The following is a 23,438-nucleotide window of genomic DNA, read 5'->3' as shown; positions in this document are numbered from 1 at the left end:
CCTTCCAAGTGTCTGTTGTCATTTAATTTTTTACTCCACATTATCACGGACAATGAAGGTTGGTATATTTTCCATTATGTAGAAACTCTCATGCTCAATACATACATTATTTCTTTCTGGTAGATATCCATCAAGACATATGCAGCTGCGCACAAAATTGTCTCCATTGCACAGCTCCTTTGCCCTGTGTGAGGTGCATCTGTGTCAATCCCCCGACAATTTCCTTTTAAAGTTTCATGTAACAAATCTGAGGAGATGCAGGCATTTATGACAGCTGTAAGTCATAGTAAGTCTCTGCTACCCCCTGCATACCCTTCTGCTGAAAAGACCAACGGATCTGATATTGTTCTTTTTCTGAAGTGGTCTGTGGATTACAGCTGAAGATCAAATAAGAGGTTCTGGTGTTTGTTTGTTTTTTCAGTAAGGTGACTGGCTATGATCAAAACCAGAATAAATGCTGTAGGCCAGTAGTTCCCAATTAGCTAAGTATTGCAGACCCCCCGTTTTCAAAAAGCTAAGCCATGGACCCCCTACTTTTGAAAACACTGATACCTCTATGGTAGTTTTTGCTTTGTGAATGGTGTCACAGACCCCCTCCCGTCTGTGGACCACCAGTTGGGAACCACCGCTGTAGGCAATTGAGTGAAAATGATTGACAGCAGGTTCAAAAGGGACAGAAAGGAAGTATTATGTTACACAACATATGCATTAAAACAAGAGGTTATAATGAGAGAAGGCAGCAGTGGAAAAATTATGGTTTAAATTACCCACACCCACATAAACTACCGGTAGATCTATTGCCATGACAGCTAAATGCAACCTCTTAGTATCCAGATACAAGCCCAAGTCATTTCTTCAGCTGCTCACCAGCCTTTTCCGGCTAGGCCAGTCAGTGTCTTTTTGGTGTGTGCCAGAGCTGCTACCTGCCTTTGATGCTTGTCTCTTGCAAACTAAGTGTCAAGATGTAAGCAGTCCATGTCACAAATGGTTTCAGGTTTCACACATCTGAGATAAAATTGTAAGTTCCTGAAGATATCCATGTAAAGACTTTGAAGCACTGGAGTCATCATATTTCTCCACCATATTATTCTGGTAAGTACTTGCAGGGAAGCGGAGCTCAAAAGGCAACATCTGGTTTTCAGTCAAGTTCTATTTTGTTTCAGTTGATCCCCGTTTTTATCCATAAAGAGTTAACCAAGCCTCCACAAGGGCAAGAGACTTTCATGAGGTCACCCAGCAATTTACAGTCTCACATTAGATTAGAACCTCTTGGCTGACAGTTGCTATTACCGCTAATCCCTGCAGTCTGCCCTAATGCGGGCCCAGCCTCCAACTGTTCCAAGTTTTCTAAATCTCTAGCAGTGTTGCAGTGCAAGATGCAAAATCCGCCAGCAAGGATAAGCGTCGACTATGCTCAACAACTGCTTGAAAATTAAATTAAGGCAGCTATAAAGCAACTTATTGTCATCATTTAAACAGTGGCGTAGCAAGGTGGGGGTGTTGAGGGCAGTGTGCCCTGTGTTCCACCCTGGAGGGGGGCAACACTCAGTGCTCCCCGCCCCGCAACGCCCAAGCTGAGCCCCGACACCCGGTAAAAGGCGCACGCTGACGGCTTGCCCGGGGTTTGCCGCAGCCGCCGCTCCGCAGCGCTCACTCGCAGCATTGCTGCATACAACGCATGCGTCGTGACGCTGCGCATGCCCACCATGGAGCAGCGCGCGCTGCCAGCAAACCCCGAGCAAGTCGCGGAACGAGGCTGCCCCACCCCGCGGCCTGCCCACAGGCAGTGCGCGGTGCTCTGCAGCGCCGGGGCAGCACGCAGCGCTGGTGGGCCCCGAGCAAGCCACAGAGCGAAGCTGCCCCACCCCGCAGCCCGTCCGGGGCCTGCCCATCAGCGGCGCGTGCCGCCGGCGAGCCCCGAGCAAGCAGCGGAGTGAGGCCGCCCCACCCGCGGGCTGCTCTGCAGTGCGCATCCGCATCATGACGCATGCGTCGTACGCAGCAACACTGCACATGTGCCCCCGCGGAGCGAAACCATGCCACCAGGTTTGCCGCCCCGGGCGGCTTCCTCTGTCAGTGCATTTAAAGGTTTCTCAGGCACTGGTGGTTTCCACTAGACCTGTTCTTCCTCTTCCACTTAACAATAACAACAAAAATAGTATGTTGAATGAGACAATTAAGATTACTACCTCAGATCAGTGGACTACTGCATAATTTACCATTATAATAGTTAGGCAATCTGAACCTGGTAACCTAGTAAGCAGGTATTTATTACATCATATGAACATAGAGAAACTTTACTGCAAAGACCCATGCTTAGCACCAACGCTCTACAAGGTGTTTTCATAGCCGAATTGTTTTTCCATAGTGAAATAAACATGTATAATCTGCCTCATTTGTTTTCTGGTAGAAGAGGGTACATGCAAACTCTGTAACATGTGGCCCATCATTTACTCATTCTTGCAAGCAATCACTTGAAACACAGCTGCAAAGAGGCTACGCCACATGGCAAAATGTTTGCATTAATAGTGTCTCCACATGTAGATCCGGTGATTTTCATTTGTACCAGCATAGCAGAAAATGCTGAAATGTTGCACTTCCTAAAAATGACAGTATTAATTAAAGGGAAGGATCAAATACCAAATAATTTCCAGTAGCCTTGAATTCTCTCTAATAGAATGTCAGGTAAAATGTGTTCCACAGGTAAGAAAACATACAAACGAATTCAAGAGGATGCCAATATGGTTAATGAGAAGGCTCAATGAAGCTATCTATAAAAGGCAGGAGCACTTCCTTTAAAAACTTAATGTCTTGCCCTTATGAGAAGAAAAAGGAGCATAACATTGAAAATAAGGTGGTTGATTTGGATCAGATTGCCAAGACACTCAACAAGCATTGATTTAAGTTACAACTCACAAAACTGGCAGTGAAAAAACAATGCCTATTCTACACTGGAGATAATAAGGAAAGGATTGAATACAAAACAGCCAGTATTGTAATGTTCGTAGATAAATCCAAAGACTTGAGTGTTAGGCCCTTGTCTATTCTAGGTAGCAGCAACTGTTCAGGAAGAGCTGTCAGGTGGTAATTACAGTAATTAATGTTTCAGTTGTGCCTGTAGGTTGACAGATGGCTTTTACTCTGCTTATACTAAATACACACAAATATGCATAGCAACCCAGGGGAACAGATGAGAATATACCTTCAAATACACGCTGCAAGATGGATAGGAGGATACATCTCCATCCAAGTTGTATTATGCTGATCTGCACCAGTCAGATCACCTGTTGTAGCACATTCAGTCCCCATCGGCTGGATAGCCAATCTAATATCAGGAACCAGATGCAGGATACACATTTTTCAGAAACCTGGGGACATCAGAATGTGCTTTATTGCTGAATCAAACCACTCATTCATCTAGCCCAGGATTGTCTCCACTAACTGGCAGCAGCTTTCCACAATTTCAGACTGGGGTCTCTCCCTGCCCTACCTGGATATATGGGCATTCCCCAGTAACCTGTTAGTTTTAACTCTCTTTTGGCAAGCACATTTTTCTTGTCAACAGAAGTCATTTGTAAAGTGAACTCAGATTGTGGCACTATGCCTCCTGGATCAGTGTGTTTATTTACATAGGTTTGACCCATTAATAAGTTGAAATTGAAAGCTTGGGGGTGTATACTACAGTGAGATGGGGAAAGAGTACATTATATTGTACTTACTTTTGCAAGCTTGAGATGCAGAAGGGCATTTTCTGTTTCCAGCACTATGATCCGTTCTTGCTTTGTCTGGGAAAACATGGTAAGCCTGAACTTAAATGGATAAAGTAAGTTATTCAAGAAGCCAATTTAATTTACTGCTAGCAACTCCTCCAATCCCAAACTATCTGTTTCTCAAGCCACACATTACAGTACACCAAACTCTTCGGTCATCCTTGCCTCAGGGACAATTTGTGGGAGGAGCCCTTTGGTATACACTAAGAATCAGCTATTTGATATGTAGTTTAAAGCTCAGCTCTTATCACATAATTTGGGAGGGGTGTATTGGTGGGGTTTTTTTTTAACTGACACCTGTAACATGGAAACAATTTAAGACAGGGGCCAAGTATTATTCTGCACTGATTTAAGTCACTACTTTCTCAGAACATTTTAATAACAAAAATCACAGGAGCTCTAAATCATCATTAAAAATCCTTCTTCATAAAAATGTGTGTGCCATCACTGCATCCACCTCTTTGTGCTTTCCCCTCTTTTTCAGTAATATTATTTCTGAACTGCCACTGTCAACTGTACAAACATGTTGGAGAAGGAAGAGTGGAAAACAGCCTCATTGGATGCCATCTATGTAATTGCATTGCCCTTTAGGATTCTAGAATGGTAGCCCCATAAAATATGTAGGAATTACAAAAGGGAATAGATTACTGCCAGCAATTTGTTCTTTTCTACTCCAAAGAGGAAATATCCATTCATTTGTGTATTTAAAATGTAACAACTTCAAAAGCATACATGGATGGGGTAGGAAAAAGTATGTTCATCCTCATTGTCTCTGTCCAAAAGATGTCAGAATCACATTGAAATGTGCGCGTCCTTGTTCCAAAAGTGTTTGGCATGATACTGGGGTCCTGTTGCAGCTTTCCACAAGTCCTTTCTGCACAGCAATACCACATACCCTTAACATATGGAAGAGGAATGCATCTGATGCCCAGCTTCCTGACCTGCAGATATTGAATATCTTCATCAAGCAGGGTGCAGATCACACAAGGAGAGACTATGCACACACAGCTTGTATGAACATGAGCTTTGCTCAGATCAGTGTGAAGAGGGTGCTACCAATAAGTTCACTCTCCACTCAATACGTTATATGAAACAGTTGTGTGAGCAGCACACTAACTACAGCCAGAGGAACCACGAACCCCTTCAAAGTGTTACCTCTTCCAATTGTGAACTAAGCCACTGACTAGATAGTGTGGTGCTGACAATGCCAAGGTTGAAAGTTCGATCAGCTGCATATTCTTGCATTGCAGGGGGTTGGACTAGATGATCCTCAGGGTACCTCCCAGCACTATGATTCTATGAGACTGCCAGCAACAGTGTAGTCCAGAGAGGGTCATTTGAAAGCAAGAAGAAAGTATTAAAATGCCCAGAGGGGACCCAAAGAGACAGAGGTACAAAAAATATTTAGGGAGGGGCTTTAAGGAGGCACCCCACGGCATTAACCCAATAAGGACTGAGCCTGTTCAGTGGCCACAAAATGTATCTGTGTTGGCAGCAGGGGTGTGAATGGAATATCCTAGAATGGGGCAAGAATAGCAGGCTGGAAAGCTGACCAGGAGTGCTCCACATTGCAACATTTTGTCACAGGTCCTAATTGGTGTACTAAAATGAAGCAGGCAAAACTCTTCAATATAAACTCTGTTTCTCTGACACACAACCTTGGTACACTTTGGCTTTAACCAGGATCCAGAACTCAGTTCTCCATATGAAAGATCAGCATGCTATGGTTCATTTTCTCTCCCAATATGAGCAAATGCAGGCAGGGCCAGATTTAGGTTTGATAAGGCCCAAAGTTACTGAAGGTAATGGGGCCCTTTATATGTCCAGCTGTCTTTTGTTAACAACAAATTGTCGCTGATTTTTGTGTTGAATATATGCTATATGGTAATTTATGGACCTAATAGGTATCTAAAGCTATTTGCACATAACAAAACATGTATTTTATCAAAGTAATTGTTGAACTGAAACACAATTAAGAAAGAAGTATATGAATAGTGAAATAATTATTAATCTCTAACTTAAAATGATTTTTTATTCATAACTTAATAATGCAAACACATTGGCGTTTGGCAATAACAAAAGTTTGTTTTTATATTTTAGAAATGTACATCCAGTTTTTTCCCCTTTAATTTTTTTAGGGGCCCCCAACAGAGTGGGGCCCTAAGCTATAGCTTGTTTAGCTTATACATAAATCCGGCATTATGCAGGCAGGGAGCTCCTGCAGGAGTTCTTGCCCTCTCTCATCTCACTGCGATATTTATTATGTAAAAGAAGAAGAAGAAGAAGGGAGGGAGGGAGGGAGCTAAACCCAGCAGGTGTATTAGCCACAAGGACAAGTTGGTCACTCGTCACCTTACCCAACAGACTCATTCCAGCAGCCGCCCCTCTCTAAACCCGAACAGTTTCGCCCTTGCCAAGCACCCCTTTCCCAGAGACTCACGCGCAGCTTCTGCTCCAGCTGCCAGATCCGCTGCTGCGACGCAAAGCTCAGGCTTATCCCATCCCCGGGCCGCATCCTGCAAGTTTGTTTGTCCAGGAGCGGGGGAGAAAAGCCTCTTCTCCCAGCCGCACTCTTTCTGGCAAGCCCGTTTGAATCGACCAATTGCAGCCAAGGACATAGCTTCGCCGCGGTTGCCACGGTTACCCGTCTCCGCTTCCGGGAAGGGAGAGCGTCGCGATTGGCCGGGTTTAGAAAGGGGAGGGACCCAGCCGAGTGGGGAATTAAAGAAGCTGATTGTGATTTCTCTGCTGGCGATTCCAAGCGGAGGCCTTTTTCCCACTAGGCACAGAGGGGCATCGGCCGCGCCGGAGCAGCGTTTGCATTTCAAGGATATTGTCAATACTTGTGTTTAAAATATAATGAAGAGGGTGGTGCCTGCAAAGCGAGAGGAAGCAGCTTCTGCCTCCTGCATTTTACTACTCTTTATTTCAACGAGGCAAAATAGGCTCTCAATCCTTTAACCCAGGCACAGGCAAACTCGGCCTTCCAGATGTTTTTTGGCCTACAACTCCCATCATCCCTAGCTGACAGGACCAGTGGTCAGGGATGATGGGAGTTGTAGTCCCAAAACATTTGGAGGGCCGAGTTTGCCTATGCCTGCTTTAACCCCTTGAGCAATAGCTGGCAGTGGGGCAGGTAGCAGGACAATGAGAAGAGGATTCTTCTCCACGCTTGTTCAGTTCGGGTTCCCCCTCTTTCTGGCAAAAGCTTAAGACCAGCCAGGAAGTTGACAGAGGAATAAGTAGGATGTGAGGCACAAGGGGCTGGTTCCACATCTGTTACTAAAGTCTAGATCAGGAACCTTGGGTAGGCATGAGACAGTTTGGATTGAGTTCTGCATAAAACAAAATCGAAAATTCTTTCTAGTAGCACCTTAGAGACCAACTGAGTTTGTTCCTGGTATGAGCTTTCGTGTGCATGCACACTTCTTCAGATACACTGAAACAGAAGTCACCAGATCCTTAAATATAGTGGGGGAGTGGGGAGGGGTATTACTCAGAAGGGTGGTGGGAATGGGTGATAGGCTGATAAGTGTGGAAAACCTGTTGACGACTCTAAACGGCTGCAGTTAGTCTTGCAGGGAAATGCAAGGGGTGAGATGGCTAAAGATGGCTTTGTTATGTATAATGAGATAAGAATCCAATGTCTTTGTTCAAACCAGGTTCCTCCATGGTTTTAAGTTTGGTGATTAGTTGCAATTCAGCCACTTCTCTTTCCAGTCTATTTCTGAAATTTCTTTGTATTAAGACAGCTACTTTGAGATCTTTTATAGAATGTCCTGGGAGATTGAAGTGTTCTCCTACTGGTTTCTCTGTCTTGTGATTCCTGATATCAGATTTATGTCCATTTATCCTTTGGCGTAGGGTTTGGCCTGTTTGTCCAATATAGAGAGCTGAAGGGCACTGTTGGCATTTGATTGCATACACAATGTTGGAAGATGAGCAATTAAATAGTCCTGAGATGGTGTGTTTGATGTTGTTGGGACCAGTAATGGTGTTATCCGGGTTTATGTGGCAGCAAAGTTGGCATCTGGGTTTATTGCAGGCTCTGGTACCAGTGTCCATGTTGAGTCCTGTTTTTGTATTATTGTGGGTGAGGAGCTGTTTGAGATTGGGTGGCTGTTTGTATGCGATGAAGGGTCTTCCTCCCAGAGCTTGAGAAAGAGAACTGTCATTGTCTAGGAGAGGTTGTAGATCTCTGATGATGCGTTGTACTGTTTTAACTTGGGAGCTGTATGTGGTGACTAGTGGTGTTCTGTTATTTTCTTTTTTGGGTCTGTCTTGCAGCAAGTTCTCTCTGGGTATCAGTCTGGCTCTGTCGATCTGTTGTTTAACTTCATCAGGTGGATATTTTAGTTCTAAAAAGGTTTGCTGTAGATCTCTTAGGTGAGAGTCTCTGTCTGTAGAGTTGGAACAGATGCGGCTGTAACGTAGGGCCTGGCTATATACAATGGATTGTTTGGTATGTTTGGGATGGTAGCTAGAAGCATGTAGATATGTTTGTCGGTCAGTTGGTTTACGGTATAAGGTGGTGTCTATGTGTCCATCCTGTATTTTTATAGTAGTGTCCAAAAAGTGTATTTCTTGCATAGATTGGTTCATAGTTAGGTTGATGGTTGATGCATAAAACAAGATAGTAGTTAGGCAAGCACTAATCTGTATCACAAAACTAACCAGGAATGAAACAGCCAGTCAGAGATTAAGATCATCCACATATTTTAGACTGCCAGAGGCTTCTTTTTTATGCCTGCTGGGTTATTTAATGTGCATGCAAATGACTTTATGCTTATGTGGATCTTGGGAGTTTGTTTCTGCCTTAAGATCCTTGAGGACTTTGAGACCTCCCAATCTATGGAGACTAGATAACTAGGAGTAGAACTTTCTTGGCAATTCCCAATACTTGATATAACTGCCCTCAATCCCCTATAGCTTCCACTATACTTTCTGCTCAAAGATGTGCACACACTTATTTTTCAAAAGGAATTTTTTCAGTGGTGGACTTACGGTAACTTGGACAGGTGGATGTGAACAAGCCACCTGTCAATCACACCTGCCCAAATCCCCCCTGCTTTCAAAGAATGCCCCATGCCAATTCTTAGAACCTCCAGTTCAGAGCCACCTTTAAGGTGTATGTGTGGGTAGAGATTGCCTCAAACACTGCTAGCTTTAAGTCATTCCCCACTCTCCCCTCTGAGCACGGACCTCCTTAAAATACTTATTTGAACCAGGCATTGGATGGGGGAAAAGAAAGAGACCGAGGCATACTGTACTGGCTCCTTTAATATTTTCTCCACTTGTTTGTCCCTTGCTTGCTTGAAGTACAAAGTACCTCAGCTGATATCACCAGGAAAAATGGCCTCAAAGGCCAAATTTGGTCTGTGGGTTGGAGGCTCCCTGGTCTCCACCCCTGGTTTATAGCCAAACTGCAATCAAATATGCTGTATATAAGAATTTCCCACCTCTGACAGCCATCTGTCAGGAATGCTTTGATGGTGTTTCCTGCTTGGCAGGGGGTTGGACTGGATGGCCCTTGTGGTCTCTTCCAACTCTGATTCTAGGTGGGAAACCTTTAGCCCCTGAGCCTTATTAGGTCCCGCACAATTTGGTCTGTGAGGCCAATTTCTCCAACTGTGGCCACCTACACCACCACTGATGTCAGGTGATGGGGCAGGTGGAGATTGGCAAACCTCCCTTGCCAATTAGCTGACTGGCACTGTGAACCCGCTAGCTGAAATTGGCTGCACTATGGAGTTCACCATGAGAAACTCTGCAGTTCAGCCAACCCCAGCAGAAAGTAGAGCTTGAAGTCTGTACCTATCAGTGGTAACTTTAAGCCCACTTTGCTGGGCCTGGATTTTCCTTTGTGGTGCGGCTTGTCATGCTACAAATGGGGAAAAAAATGACAATGACACCAAGGGATTGACAGGTGGGCAGAACTCACTCATCCAATATGGCCCGCTGACAGTTAAGGAACCCAGCATCTGGCCACTTGCTTTACCCAGTTCCCCACCCTTGCTCTAATATGTAAACCAATAATTTGGTATTTTACAAGTTCTTAAGTGGCAAAAACAGCTCACTGCCAATCTAGTTTACTGAACAGACATTCATCTGTACTATGCTATAGATTCTATAGCGTCATCAAAAGCTAAAGTTCAATTATGCACTTTGTGTGTCTGATTGTATTTTGGGTAAATGTGTAACAAAATAATTAGATATTGGCATTTGTGATTTGAACAAATACTCTTGATACAGACATTATGCAGTGCAAAGTTAAATACAATACAAAGTTTATTAAAAATAGGTTGCAAGTGAAATACAGTAGAAATGGGAAACTACAGCAGTTTTGATGTTTCTTTTTTTCATAATAATGCACAGACAGTTATGAAAAGCACTTTTACTCATATTCACATGTGGCCTGAATGCCCAGTAGCAGTCAAATCCACTCCACGGTAAGTGATATTTCTTTGCTTAGGTTCTAGCAGCAACAGTATTCCAGCCACAGAATATCTAGTGTTCTCAAGATAAATTGGGGGAGGCTTGCTTTTCCTGATTAACAGATATAGCAAGCATGCAAATCCTTCATTAACACTTTCAACCAATTTAATCTCCTACTTCATATTTAACAGGTGAACGGTAAAAGCACACTTTCAAATAAGAAACCTGAAATATGTAAAAAAAATATTTACACTCCAATTTTAATATCATTAACTTGCATTTATTTATCATACAACTCTTATTAAAAGTGATTTCTAAGGCAGTGAAAGTCTACCCTCTGCATTTGGAAGTGCGCATAATTCCCTAAATATATATTTATAAGATAACATATTATACAGAAAAATCATCTAAAACCCAATTAAGGGCTTTATCAAATAGAAAATTTGCTTAGAATCACAATATAATATATTGTTTTAAACATCACACAATGAGAAACAAACTCTAATGAGCTCCTTATTCTCAACATCAGCCATACAGGAACAGTGGGAGGAAAAAAGATTTCAACTGCTTAAAAATTAAATAATGCTGCAATTTAGTGTGAAAGATAGCTTGAACTGCCAATATTTTCTACAATATATAGAAACAGGATGCTAGTAAACCAAAGGCTGCTTGACCAGCACTTCTCAACATGAAGGACAAGTGATGTGCTGCCAGGCCACTGCAGTAAAACTATTTTTGGCAGACAATACTTTCATGTTTCTCATCACAGTCATAGTAACCATGTCCCTCTGCAAGTAGTGCTTAATATGCTATCTATTAGTACTGGAAATCTTCTAGTCCTTTTAACATCTTAACTTTGGTTTTGTCTTAGCTACAATGGGAGCTACCAGAAGAAACTTATTCCCTATTGCTTAAGTCTGGAATTTCTACGTAGTTTTAAAACACTGTTTTATCAATCTACACGTACGTACACACACACACACACACACACACACACCATTCCTATGCGTCCATCTATATTTTACCAATCTCTTCCTTCAGCTCTTATCAAGGATTTCACAACTGAAGTTTTAAAAGTGGTTTACAGCTCAAGTGTAGGAATGAAGGAAGAAGAGCTGGAAAACCCAGGGTGCATGTTTTATCACATCACTGGACTGCCACCAATATAAATCAAGTCAAGTATTTCATGTCCCCAAAACTGTATGAATATAGGTATCACTCTGTGTCTAAGGATTAAATGTGCTAACACAGCCCTTTTAGTTTCAGAGTATTCAATTCTGTTTTTACTGCAAGAGAATATCCAAGGAAATCCAGAATCTAACCACAAGTTTTCAGTGATATGCAAGTATACTGTTTGTTTACCACCTCATACTTTGAATCAAACAATCTAGAGTGCAATAAGCCAGTGCAGAGTTTAGTTTAGGCAGTTCAAGCTATAGCCACTTTTTCTGTTTAGCAACTAACAAAGTATTTTTTGTAAGACAAGGAAGCAACAATTCTTCAGTAAGTGTGATCCAGGACCTTTGCAGAAGTAGTTAAACCCTCAAAGAAAGGAAAGGGTGTGGAGAAAGGACATAATGACACTTGATTCATATAATTAAAATACATTTTACAGTGCTTTCATTGTATAAACACAAGCTCTTGGGGGGGAAATGTTTTTCTTGCTATTGCAACATATCTAAATCTCAACCATCCAGATGTTGAGATTCCATCTCAATTGTCAGAAGACACTTCTCCCTTCTTGAACAGCCCCTTCCCTAGTCCCACAGATATTCTTCGGATTATATTTCATAAGGTGCCTTTAATCCTATTTTGTGTTTAATTCATTTTCCAATTCCATTAATTTCCTAGATGCCTTAACTTTGTTGGACACATCCTGACCCTGGGAAAAGAGTCTCTGACGTTCCCGAAAAGTCAAGTTTTCTGGTGCACCAGGTAAATCTGCATCTTGACTGCAAAGAAAGAGATATCTCAGTGTTACAGAAGTATTACATTGCCAGAAATCTAGATGTTTTGCTTATCTTTTAGCTGGGGTCTGCAATCACTTGCATACATATTTGTAAATCCCACAGAAATAAAAGAAGCCTCTTTCCAAGTAAACCAGATTAGGATTGGGTTGTTAGTCTTTATTTTTGCATGGAAAATTTTGTCCATGTTGTATCAGATTATGTACAAATGTCAGTGCTGTTGTAAAGACTGCTACAATGTTTGATACAGAATTAGTTCATACTTCGGGTTATTGTTACTATTATTAAAAATTCTATACCACACTTCATCCAAAGATCACAGGGTGGCTTATAATATAAAAACACAATAATACATACTATAGTGACAAACAAAGACCCTCTCCAGAGTTTAAAAGTCCACAGATATCCCTGTTTAGATAGGGGCACAGCTGGGCCACCAGCTGAAGCTGGTGGAAGGAACTCAGCACCACTGAGGCCACCTGAGCCTCAAGTGGCAGCAGTGGATCAGGAGGAACCCCCAAGCTGTGAAACTCGCTACTTCAAAGGGAGTATAACCCCTTTAAGAGCAGGCGATCTCCCATCCATCTGGCCAAGGAACAGTGCCTCAGTATTATCTGGATTGAGCTTCAGTTTGTTGGCTCTCATCCAGTCAAGGCAAGGCAAGACAACGGTCCAACACACCCACTGCCACATCTGCAGATGTAGTAAAGTAGGGCTATGTTTCATCAGCATATTGCTGACAATGTACTCCAAAGCTCCGGATGTCCCCAATCAGTGGCTTCATATAGATGTTAAACAGCATGGGGGTTAAAATGGAACCCTGAGAAACCCCACATTGAAGGCTCCACAGGACTGATGCGCACTACGCAAGCATCACTCTCTGGAAGAGACCGTCCAAGTAGGACCAGAACCACCACAAAGCGGTGCCACCCACCCCTAACTGGGATAGCTGCTACAGAAAGATAACATGATCAATGGCATCCAAAGCTGCTGAAAGGTCACTCTCCCAACCGATAACATCATACAGGGCGACCAAAACCGGGCCTTAACCCCAAATGAAATAGATCTAGAAAATAAGTTTCCTCCAAAAGTGCCTGCATCTGGTCTGCGACTATCCCATTCAAGAACCTTGGCCCAAGAAGGTGAGACTGGCAACTGGCCTGTAATTACTTAAAGATTTTCTGAATTTAGGGAAGGTTTCTTGAGAAATTGTTTTACCACGGCCTCCTTTTTCCTTTTGTAGTGAAGCTGTCGGCACAGGCTGTCTTATCTTTCGACAAATGTATGGTTGTTGACATCTGCCTGTCTTGAGAAACAATGCAGCACCCAAATGACCTATTTGGGATGCAAACCTGGGCACTGTGTATGGAGTTCCTGGGCTGCCCAGAAGACAAGAACCCCCCTTTCGGCCTTGCTGATGTGGTCCAAAGCAAAGCAGAGCAATACCAGCTTAGCTGCAGGGGCTTCTATGTTTTACGGCAATGCAACTACAAAGTTTATGTTCAAACGCTTTTGAGACTTCAAGTATCTAATATTCAAACCAAGATTACATAAACTGCTTACATACATTCACATTATTTAAGGCATTTTTCATTTCACCTTTTTGCTTTTTTCTCTCTCAGGTCCCGGAAGGCTTCAAGTGGGCCTGCAATTGCTCCAGTAGATCCAGTGTAGTTTGAGCCTTATGCAAGAAAAAGTACAAGGCCAAATGAAATATCTGTTCAGTGCCACAAGGCAATATTACTCCCCACCACCACAAACACACACAAAGCTGCAGTGCTTTTTAGATAGAGTAAGATGGCTCAATCTGTGCTTTCTATCCTTTAAGATGATTCAAAGCATACGCTTCTGTCTTGATTACAAAAATGAAAGACATATCCTACTAAAACAAATAATTGTCAAATGCTTTTGCCTTAAGACTTTACTTTTTAAATATGATTGTGATAAAATCAAATCAAATGCACATTTGAATGATCATCACAAAGCAACAAAATCAACTAAGAATCCCTTATTGAAATGTGGAAATTCAGTATGCAGTTAGACTGCTTAAACCCCAATTAAGCTTATGACTTTAAGCAGCCTGTGGTGCAAGATTGTTATCTCTCCAGTTTCAAGGGAAGGCAGAGAACTGGAATTGTTGCTTTTTCATGCTAAAATATTACCCACTGACCAGCTTTATGATATATAAGAATATATGGATTGTAAAGGTGTGGACATTTTTCTGGTATTCTAAGGCTGGCTGGTATTCTAATTTTATTTTATTTTACAAAAATTTAGTATTTTTGTAAAATATACTCAGAGATGGGGAATTTGTCATATCGTTCTCTAAGTTTCTGTATGTTTTACAGCACTGCACCTTTATATTTAATTCTCACACATAAAATTCCCACAAAGTAGACTGATCTTCTCCAAAGGCCACAAGACTAAACACATAATTTATACTTGAAATATCAACATCATGCCCACATTTTAAGTTCTCCCTCTTTTGCTTTTTGTACTGTTAAGAAAAACAGTCTGTACCACTAGTGTCACCACAAATCCTTGTCCGTTTTCCACTGATATTTTTAGTCTCTTGATACTGTGTTGTGTCTTGTGAGCCTTAATCTACACAAAAACAAATGCATGCTCCTTCCAATAGTATTTTTAATTCAACTCTATAGATTCTCCAATAATCAACTAAGAATGCAGTCTGAATAAAAATGCACAGAATCCACCATGCATGTTAACTAAATATTTATAACAAACAATTATTATGTCCTCTGCCAAATTTTAAAGCCAAAAACCATTTTTTCTCAATATTGAAAGATCTGCATAGCAGAAAAATGCAGCTAACCTACATTTGTATATTTAGTCAAGGCTGATCAAGCTTTATTCCCAAATTTGTGACCACCAATGTTTGTTTGATCCAGTGGAAGGAGCTTAAGAACTGGAGTTTTGCAGAAGCACAATTTGCCATATGTTAGTAGTGTTCATTAAAGGATAGAAATGTGTTAGTGAGATGGTGAGATGACAAGCTGTATAGTGAATTCTGCATTTGTGCAAAGAGCTTTGTATTAAATATTGACTGAACATTTAAGAGAAATGTGTGACCTGTTTTATAGGCTTTTAAGAATGTGCTGAAATGAAGGTGAAGAATCATATTACATAGCATTCCTCAATATTACCGAAATGTACCCACATTTATTTGTATCTTAAAATGAGATGCTAGTAGTTTATTGGAGGATGTAGCTGCCTCTCATAAATATGAAAAAGGTTGGGTAAGGATTAAGATTAGCAGTATTTTTGGAACAACTCAGTTTAATTATGTTGTGCTCCACTGACTCCCTGTCAACCATTAGAAAAAGATGGCCACTAACTGGCCACTTTCAGGCTGAAATTAAGTATTTTGTTGTTGTTGTTGTTGTTTAGTCGTTTCCGACTCTTCGTGACCCCATGGACCAGAGCACGCCAGGCACTCCTATCTTCCACTGCCTCCCGCAGTATTTATATGTACACTATAATATTCAAACAAGTTTTATTCTGGAACTTGACAATTGATCATTTGCATGAATTAAATTACCCCAGTGGATGTGTTCAGGTTCTGTTAAATTAGTATCAGTAGAGGAAGTCAGAAAAAACTACTTTACTAATTCTTTTTTATTAAATGGTACTAGGGCTGGAATACTGTATCCGTCATTTTGGCAAATATTATATCTATCTATTTGTTCATTAAATTTGCACTAACTCTTACTGTATGTAGTAGGTGAGCACTGGGTAACATGAATAGAGACATGTGTGGTGGCTACATAGCAACACAATCTAGTCACCAGTTCACATAAATTGGAGGTTCAAAATAGGTTTCCTATTGGTACTCAAAAGAAGTACATAACATCAGTGTGTGTGTTTCTATTTTGGGTTACTGCTATTATAACATTAAGAGCAACTGAAGAAGCCTTGCTGGCCTCTCGCTTCTCACTACACACGGTGGTTAAAAGGGCAAAACATTCAAAGAGCCCCGCTTACCAAAATTAAATTGGGAGAATACTTAGAAAAGTAAGAGTTTTAATAAATTGGTTTCCATCTCCCAAATTATCAAAAGCTAAACCAACCACAACCTTCTGTCAGTGTGGCACCCCAATTCTTTTACACTAGAATTGTTGTGTTCTGCAGATAATGGAACTATTTTCTGCCAAGGTTATTAGGTTTATTCATTTATGCTAATGAGATTAAAGTCAGGAAAAGTAACATGGGAGAAAGTTAGGGAGGAAGCACTAGAAATGGAAAAATAGGCTTCTGCTTCAACTCTAGGCAACCAGTGCTAGAAGCATCAATATATGCTTATTGTTATTGTTTGTAAGTTAATTAACCTCCCCCCCACCGAATCTTCAAATATACACCTAACATTTCAAATACTGTTGTTAGGTAGTATACTCTTAAAGCCATTTGCACATGAGATACATGCCAAATAAGCAGAAGGAAAACATCGTCCCATTATTAACAAACCAGACACACATGTTCTATTATCATGAGAAACATGTGGCTCAGAAATGTGAAAGCACCATGGACCCAGTGAAAATAAGAAACAGTAGCTGAAAAGAGATACAGAACAAAAGCCAAAACCAACAGTACTTTTAGCTGGTTGAATGGGGATTTTTTTCAATAAAAAAAATCACTTTGCTTTCATTATATGAAAGTAGGAATTACAGAGAGTTTGGTAAGAAAATGGAAAGACCACACACATTTAAAAATAGGATTTACAGTAGCACATCAGCACTGAAGTCGGACCACCATGCTTAGGACAGTGATCAAGTGAGATATAATCATGAAGTGATTTTGTTCAGAACACCATAGCGGGAAATGTGGAGAGAGTTTCATACAGAAAAGATTCTTAATTAAAATTTTGCGTCTACCTTTTGAGCTGCTGGGATTGATGAAACTCGGTTTGTTTGGTAGGGGAGGGGGCTGGCTCGTTTTGAAAGCAGTACTGTTGGCATTGACCGAGGATGGCTGGAATGAGTTGGAAAGAAATATGCCATCTGAGGCTGGGCGTGGCTGGCGTGAGGGCTGCTGTGGCTTAAGGCTGGCAGGAGGAAGGTCACCATAAGACTTTCTTGTACTGGAGTACTTATCCTGACCTGCTGCTAGACAGGAATCCTCCTCCTCATCATTGTATGAAACAAACTTGGCAGTATAAAGCGTATCTGGGGAGAGGACCTGTGTTTTGAGGTAAGAGGTGTTTCGCTGAGGTGGGGGAGGAGGAGCATTAGATGAAGGGGGCAAGGGTGGGAATTCATATTCCCGTGGAAGCGGAGGTCTGTACAGACCAGGCTCATCGGGCTCCAGCAATCTCCGTTCTGCCTCATCATGCTGACGGCGCCTTTCAGCTTCCAAGCGATTGTAATATTCTTCTTCTTGTCGCCTCTGTGGGCACAAAGGAAACAAATGGTCAAACAAACGTCGGAGAAGGCAACTTTTATACCGACAAAACAAAGCTCAAGTTACAATTTCGTCTCTTATACCCAGCAAATTTGCAATGCTTACTATTATAAATTATTTACAAGCTTCTTCAAATGTTGAGTCATCTTTGCACTTAGACATGGTACATATTTTCATGGAGAAAATTAAACTTAAACATTACCAAACACTGCATAGAGTTTAAAGGCTGAGTACAACTGATGTAGAATTCTACCTTGCTTTTAATGAGAAGAAAACCAGTAGCTCACCAAAGTTTACCTTCAAGTTATCACTTTAAAATTATATTGGCATTCATTGTTTTGACAGTATACTGCCCTAGAAATTAGGTATCCCTCTATCCTGTCAATTCTATAGAGCTTCTTGCACTGTATTCTAAGGTGTCTGAAGCACTGTATATATAGTACAACTTCTTTGAATTTAAATGATTGAACAGATAGTACTCTTATTTAAGCTGATACTGAAGGCAAGTAGTATTTCCTGTACCTATTGACAAATAACATACCGAACATATATTCAATATAGAAAGTTAACGCCAAACTTTAACTTACACATATGTACCAGACCAATGAAAACAAACATTACAATTCAGTTTACCATTCAACTGATAGTGAAAAGTTTTATACTTAATGAGCTTTGTAACCTGCATGCTCACAAGAGACAATCCACACAATGGACTGAGGACCTGGCAAGAGCCCATACCCCTTCATTCCTTTCTAATACTGTACAAAAATCCCCCATCTTATTCTTTGGAACAGTAAAGGGAGCCATTGAAGCAGTGCTATTCAACCATGGTTCAATTGTACATCTGTCCATTACTAACCATGGTTAACTACAGGCTGATTCAGCGCTAAACGTTTTTTGTGATGGGAAAGAGTTCATATATACCGGTAAGTAGAGATTCAGCCTACTCTCTAAAGCCTAAACCATGGTTGTTACATCTGCACTGCTCCTTATGAGATTGTTGCTAACAGCTCAAAACTTTTAATCAGTGAAGCTACATGGTTAAGGATCCTGCTAACTATGGTGAGAATGGCCCAACAAGATTCTGACTCATATTGGCAGTGGGTGGTTATGGAGAACTTGTACACAACAGGGAGGTGAACGGTGAAGAAAAGAGCACCTATGTGCCCTTCGCATGGAATTCTACAACTTCACACTTTGCCTGATGGCCCTTCCCTCCTCTGAAAAGCTTTAAAAAATTTATCTTAATTTTTAAATCATTTTAAACCTTTTTGCCACTTTCATTCTTTTGTTCTAACCACCTGGACTGAGTTTCATCTTGAATCTCTCTCATTGTGCTAAATATTCAACAACCTTGTAATATATTTGTTTTTGCATTTGTCCTATATATCTTGCCATTTATTAAGCCTGCCAATGGGGTCTGCTTACTGGTTTTAGCTGGCATACAGCATCCAATACTTGTTAAGCACTATAAAAGTAGCAAGCAATGCAGTAACTCTCAAGGTTTGTACACACAGAGCCAACCTGTTCTACAGTAGCATAAAATAGGGTGTCCATCCACCATTCATTAAAAATTGAATTCTTAGCAGTCAAGCATACAAAGATGTTTTGCTTCTTTCAAGGGGATCATAACCTTTTGTTCAGCCTCTCGCTTTGTCCGCTCCTCCTCTTGGCGCCGGCGCTCTTCTTCTTGCCTGGCCCTGTCTTCTGCTTCCCTTTTACGCATTTCTTCCAACTGTTGCTGCCGTCTACGCTCTTCATCCTGTAGCTAACAAAGATCTGTCTTCAATTTTTTTTTCCAAATAAGGGCAAATGAATCCTCAGGACAGAAATTCTGAAGAGTAACTCTTGGTTTGTTCATTTTTTAAAAAAACGCATTATTTTGTCACTGCTAAAGCAGAAAATTTTGGTCATGTGATGAGGATCAGTATTTCCTCTTAAAACTCTGGAAAATTACTACTGTTTTTTACTGAGAGAAAAGAAATGTGCAGAGGAATTTCTTTTCTTCCCCCTGCCCCGAAAGAACATGCATGTTTGTTTTCCAGTTTAACTTCAGTCATTTGTGAAGGTTGTTAATGTGATGCCCTTCGGATGTTATTACACTACAACTGCCATCAACCCCAGGCAGCATGGCCACAATTAGGCATGATGGGAGTTATAGTCCAACAGCATCTGGAGAACAGCACTTTGACTAAATCTGTGGGAAGGGAATGCAAGCGACTTACACTTGTTTTCTATACCATTACATTGCTGTGATGACTGGATGCTTGCAGCATCTCCCCACCCAAACAAACATCTAATGTGGGGCAAGTTTCTGCTCCCCACTAAAGAAGATACCAAAGGTCCATGTTGGAGAGCACAATGATACAAACACAAGAAGAACCGGGCACTTGCTGTTCTTTCCTCATTTGTAATGGTGAAATTCTCAGAGCTAATCTGAGTTTGAAATCAACATCTCTTTATGAAATTGTTGGTCCACTTGAAAGTAGAATGTAAGGACAGGGAAAAAATAGGACTTTTAAATCAATACGTGGATTTGGAAGGTTCAAAAGGCACACAAAGCTGTAGTGAACATCATGATCATCATCATTATGTCAATATCTATACCACCCTTTATCAAAAGATCTTGGGGCAGTGTACAATATTGGAAACACATTACAAAACACCAATGATAAAAACATAGTAAAACATAGTAAAAAGCATACTGACATATACCTATTAGTAAAATAAACATAATACTAACAGTCCTCTCCCCCACACTTTTACAGGCCACATATTATTTATTAGCCATAGACCTGGGTAAAGGGGAATTTGCCTGGTGTCTAAAAACATGTAATGATGGCATTAGGCAAGCCTCTCTGGAGAGAGCATTCCTTAATTGAGGAGCCACCACAGAAAAGGTTCATTCTCTCTCTCTATTTATTATATATAATAATTCAAAAATTTTCCTCTCAACTTTTTCATCCCCTCATTTCACCTCATCTTAAACCAGGGATCGCTAGACTATGGTCTACCAGATGTTGCTGGATTACAACTCCATCAGCCTCAGCTAGCATGGCCAATGGGTACAAATGATGGGAGCTGCAATTCAACAACATCTGGAGCACAGCAGATTAGCCACCCCTTTCCTAAAGTGCTGACGAGCTAACTGAATGAGCAGTGAAATGCATTTATAGTGTAAATGTAGAGGTGTACAATATTTTGGTAAATTAATCTCTTTCCTCTCACTTGCCTCCCCTTCCAACTGGTCTGTGGGTCAGCAGGCATAAAGTGTTGGAGGAAGGTTTGCTTCTAGCTCTACTCAGCTTTTGAAAATGGCACTGATCCTACTAAAGAAGCAGCTATGTACTTCACAGTGTAAATTAGAAAAAAAAACTTGTTAAAAAACAAGAATTACCATACACATGTTTGTCCACCAGGTACAGGTCCCTTTGTCCATTGAGTTTTAAAAAATGGCACTAGAATCAATCTGGCCTTGACAGCATGCCCAAGTGAATAGCTATTTAGAGTAGTATCTTTGGTTCTCCTCATTTAAACATTGCATAAGGATTTCCACAGAGAAGGAACCATTTGCAGTCATTTAACATGGAAAAAATCACGTGAATAAAGTGCATAGTAAGTGCAAAAGTATTCACTCATGTCCACGGAGGGCCTATTTCTACAAAACAGATCATCTTACATTACTGGGAAGATTTTACAGAAGTAAAATGATTTCAGAAGGTGTCATTGAAGAGATATGTGGATATTATCTAGTTAAGAATTTGTTAGAAAATGTCATGAAAGAATAAAGGAGAACTACTGGACTATGTCCCATACTGCTGAAGAGACTCAAATTGTGAATGCCAAAGTGTCATAGTGGTGTTACTCTAAAGAGAAGCTTCAAAATAAAATAAAATAAAATGGGATAGGGAGACAAGTTTTTAACTATAATTCTATTTTATATACTTCATCATGAGCCTACCAATGTTAGGTAGTTTTAAGTTCTACGGATTCCAGTATGACAGTTAAACAGGTGCTTAAATCTCTTCCCTTTAAATATGTGGAGTGACATAGGTTTCAGGGGTTGGCAACCTAAGGCCCATGGGAGACAAGCAGCCCATGGGGATCGTTTAACCGGCCCATGGACCCCTGCCGCCCGCTAGGCTCCTGTGCGCCGCGCTAAAATAGCGTGGAGCAGAGTGGGGACCGCCTTCCACAATGCTGGCCGGCTTCCCACTGGCTGCAGGAAGCTCCTGCAGCCGATGAGAAGCTGCTCACGCCTCCTCCGCGCCGAAACAAGCGTTTGCGCCTGCGTACGTGCACACTCCGGCCCACCATGGCGTCTGCAGGACCGTGAACCAGCCCAAGCCACAGAAACTTTGCCGACCCCGGGTTAGATTGTGTTCAAAAATCCAGAAACAGAAAATTTTCTATAGCTTGAGGGTTATTTTAACATCTATACATTGGTTTTATTTGAGGAAAAATAAAAATAAAAAATGCTGGTGAAAGAAGACTATAATGTGCCAGCCAGATCACAAGCTGTATCACAGGGCAAACAGAAGTAAGAAATGACCATAAAACAGCTATATATCATGGAAAGTCTGCTGAGATGCATAGTTCTGTCTATATTATAATGTTGTTAGCTTCTGACACAATATTGCTACTTACTAGCAGCATATCCCTTACTGATCAGCTAAGGGGTTATTTTTATATATTTAGAATAACTATAAATGAGTTCCAAACTTTTTTACTTCAAGGTAGCATTCCAAGAAGCAAAGTGCTAAAGCAAATAGTTTCTAGGAAATTATTGTGAATGCCAAACAATGTAAATCCATCATGGGAGCAAGAAACGATAAATGCTTTAGAAGTTGAATATTGAAATGGTTAGAATAAATTTAATTAAATCTATGGTTTGCGGGACAAGGGAATAACAACAATAAAAAAGAAGGGAGCCATTCAGTCCCAGCTACATATGTTTATCAAAGCTAAGGGTTATTTTTGGAAAATGTTAAATATATTATTCATATAAATGGTCGGACACAGCTGCAAACAATTCAAAGATGCAAACAGAACACAACTTTTAAAGAATAAAGGCAGAAGGGGGGAAAGCTAGGAACATACCTCAAGCAACAGCTGCGTGCTTGCTTACAGCCGTTTAACACATTACACCTTGCCTTAAAAGCACTTAGAAAGCAATATCCAATGCATATTGGATCATTATTAATTCAAAAGAAAAAGATAAAAAGCAGTAAGAAAAAGGCATTGAAGAGAAAGAAATAAGAACATACCAAATCTAGAACAGAGATTGCTGGCATAGCAGTCTGCTGCAGGTAGTAAGAGAAGGAAAAAGAAAGATGCTCAGTGAAAATAAGGATAAATTTAGATTTGCACTATGCCAAAAGCACTTTGATTTGTTACTACAGCTGTATAAAAGGAAAAATGAAAAGCACTGTTTGATAAGCTAATGTGGAATTGGTGAACATATCTAAATAAATCAGTAGAAAATAGTTTTAAAAAGCAAGTTATTTCTGTAAACTGTGTCCTTTAAGATAGAACACACAGTCCATCTATAAATGGATAAAGAGCTATACAATTTTTATTGCAAAAAAGCAGCCAATTAGTTACCTCATTTTAAAAATATTTGATTATTAGAGATGGGGAGTATATTTCTAAAATATGTACAAAATGTAAATTTATCAGTCCTAGTGGAAAGGAATGATTTAGCAGATGTTATGCAACAGAAATGACCACCTAACAAAGAATTATAATGCAGATTTTAAAAGAGCAAGATTAAAGTGTTAGATAACCCAGAATAAAGAATTTTGTTTTTGAATTATATATTAATGTAGTTAAAAAAGCTGTGTGACAAAAC

General features: G+C 40.6%; 2 protein-coding genes across 23 annotated transcripts in view; both read right to left on the bottom strand.

Annotated features, from left to right (window-relative positions):
* The window catches only part of KIF25 (kinesin family member 25), a 40,926-nt gene extending 34,592 nt beyond the window's left edge, over nucleotides 1–6,334 (bottom strand). The window contains exons 1-2 of one of the 3 annotated variants that reach the window (XM_033144203.1): nucleotides 6,211–6,334; nucleotides 3,720–3,785 (exon numbers count right to left, since the gene is read on the bottom strand). In XM_033144203.1, the coding sequence (XP_033000094.1) occupies nucleotides 3,720–3,785; nucleotides 6,211–6,285 (141 nt within the window). In that variant the 5' untranslated portion in view covers nucleotides 6,286–6,334. The remainder of the gene's footprint in view (nucleotides 1–3,719; nucleotides 3,786–6,210) is intronic. The other 2 variants (XM_033144201.1, XM_033144202.1) reach the window with 2 other exon arrangements.
* Nucleotides 6,335–10,028: 3,694 nt separating this feature from the next.
* AFDN (afadin, adherens junction formation factor) overlaps nucleotides 10,029–23,438 on the bottom strand; it is a 92,885-nt gene continuing 79,475 nt past the window's right edge. For 8 of the 20 annotated variants that reach the window (XM_033144179.1, XM_033144182.1, XM_033144181.1 and 5 more), the window contains 5 exons: nucleotides 22,855–22,890; nucleotides 19,221–19,355; nucleotides 17,062–17,572; nucleotides 13,772–13,853; nucleotides 10,029–12,157 (listed from right to left, as the gene is read on the bottom strand). In XM_033144179.1, coding sequence (XP_033000070.1) covers nucleotides 12,013–12,157; nucleotides 13,772–13,853; nucleotides 17,062–17,572; nucleotides 19,221–19,355; nucleotides 22,855–22,890 — 909 coding nt within the window. In that variant the 3' untranslated portion in view covers nucleotides 10,029–12,012. The remainder of the gene's footprint in view (nucleotides 12,158–13,771; nucleotides 13,854–17,061; nucleotides 17,573–19,220; nucleotides 19,356–22,854; nucleotides 22,891–23,438) is intronic. The other 12 variants (XM_033144192.1, XM_033144194.1, XM_033144196.1 and 9 more) reach the window with 7 other exon arrangements.

Source organism: Lacerta agilis, chromosome 3 (genome assembly GCF_009819535.1).
Source record: "Lacerta agilis isolate rLacAgi1 chromosome 3, rLacAgi1.pri, whole genome shotgun sequence".
Taxonomy (NCBI): Eukaryota; Metazoa; Chordata; class Lepidosauria; order Squamata; family Lacertidae; genus Lacerta; species Lacerta agilis.
Note: the sequence above shows the minus strand (reverse complement) of the source record. Positions and strands in the feature narration are given on the sequence as shown.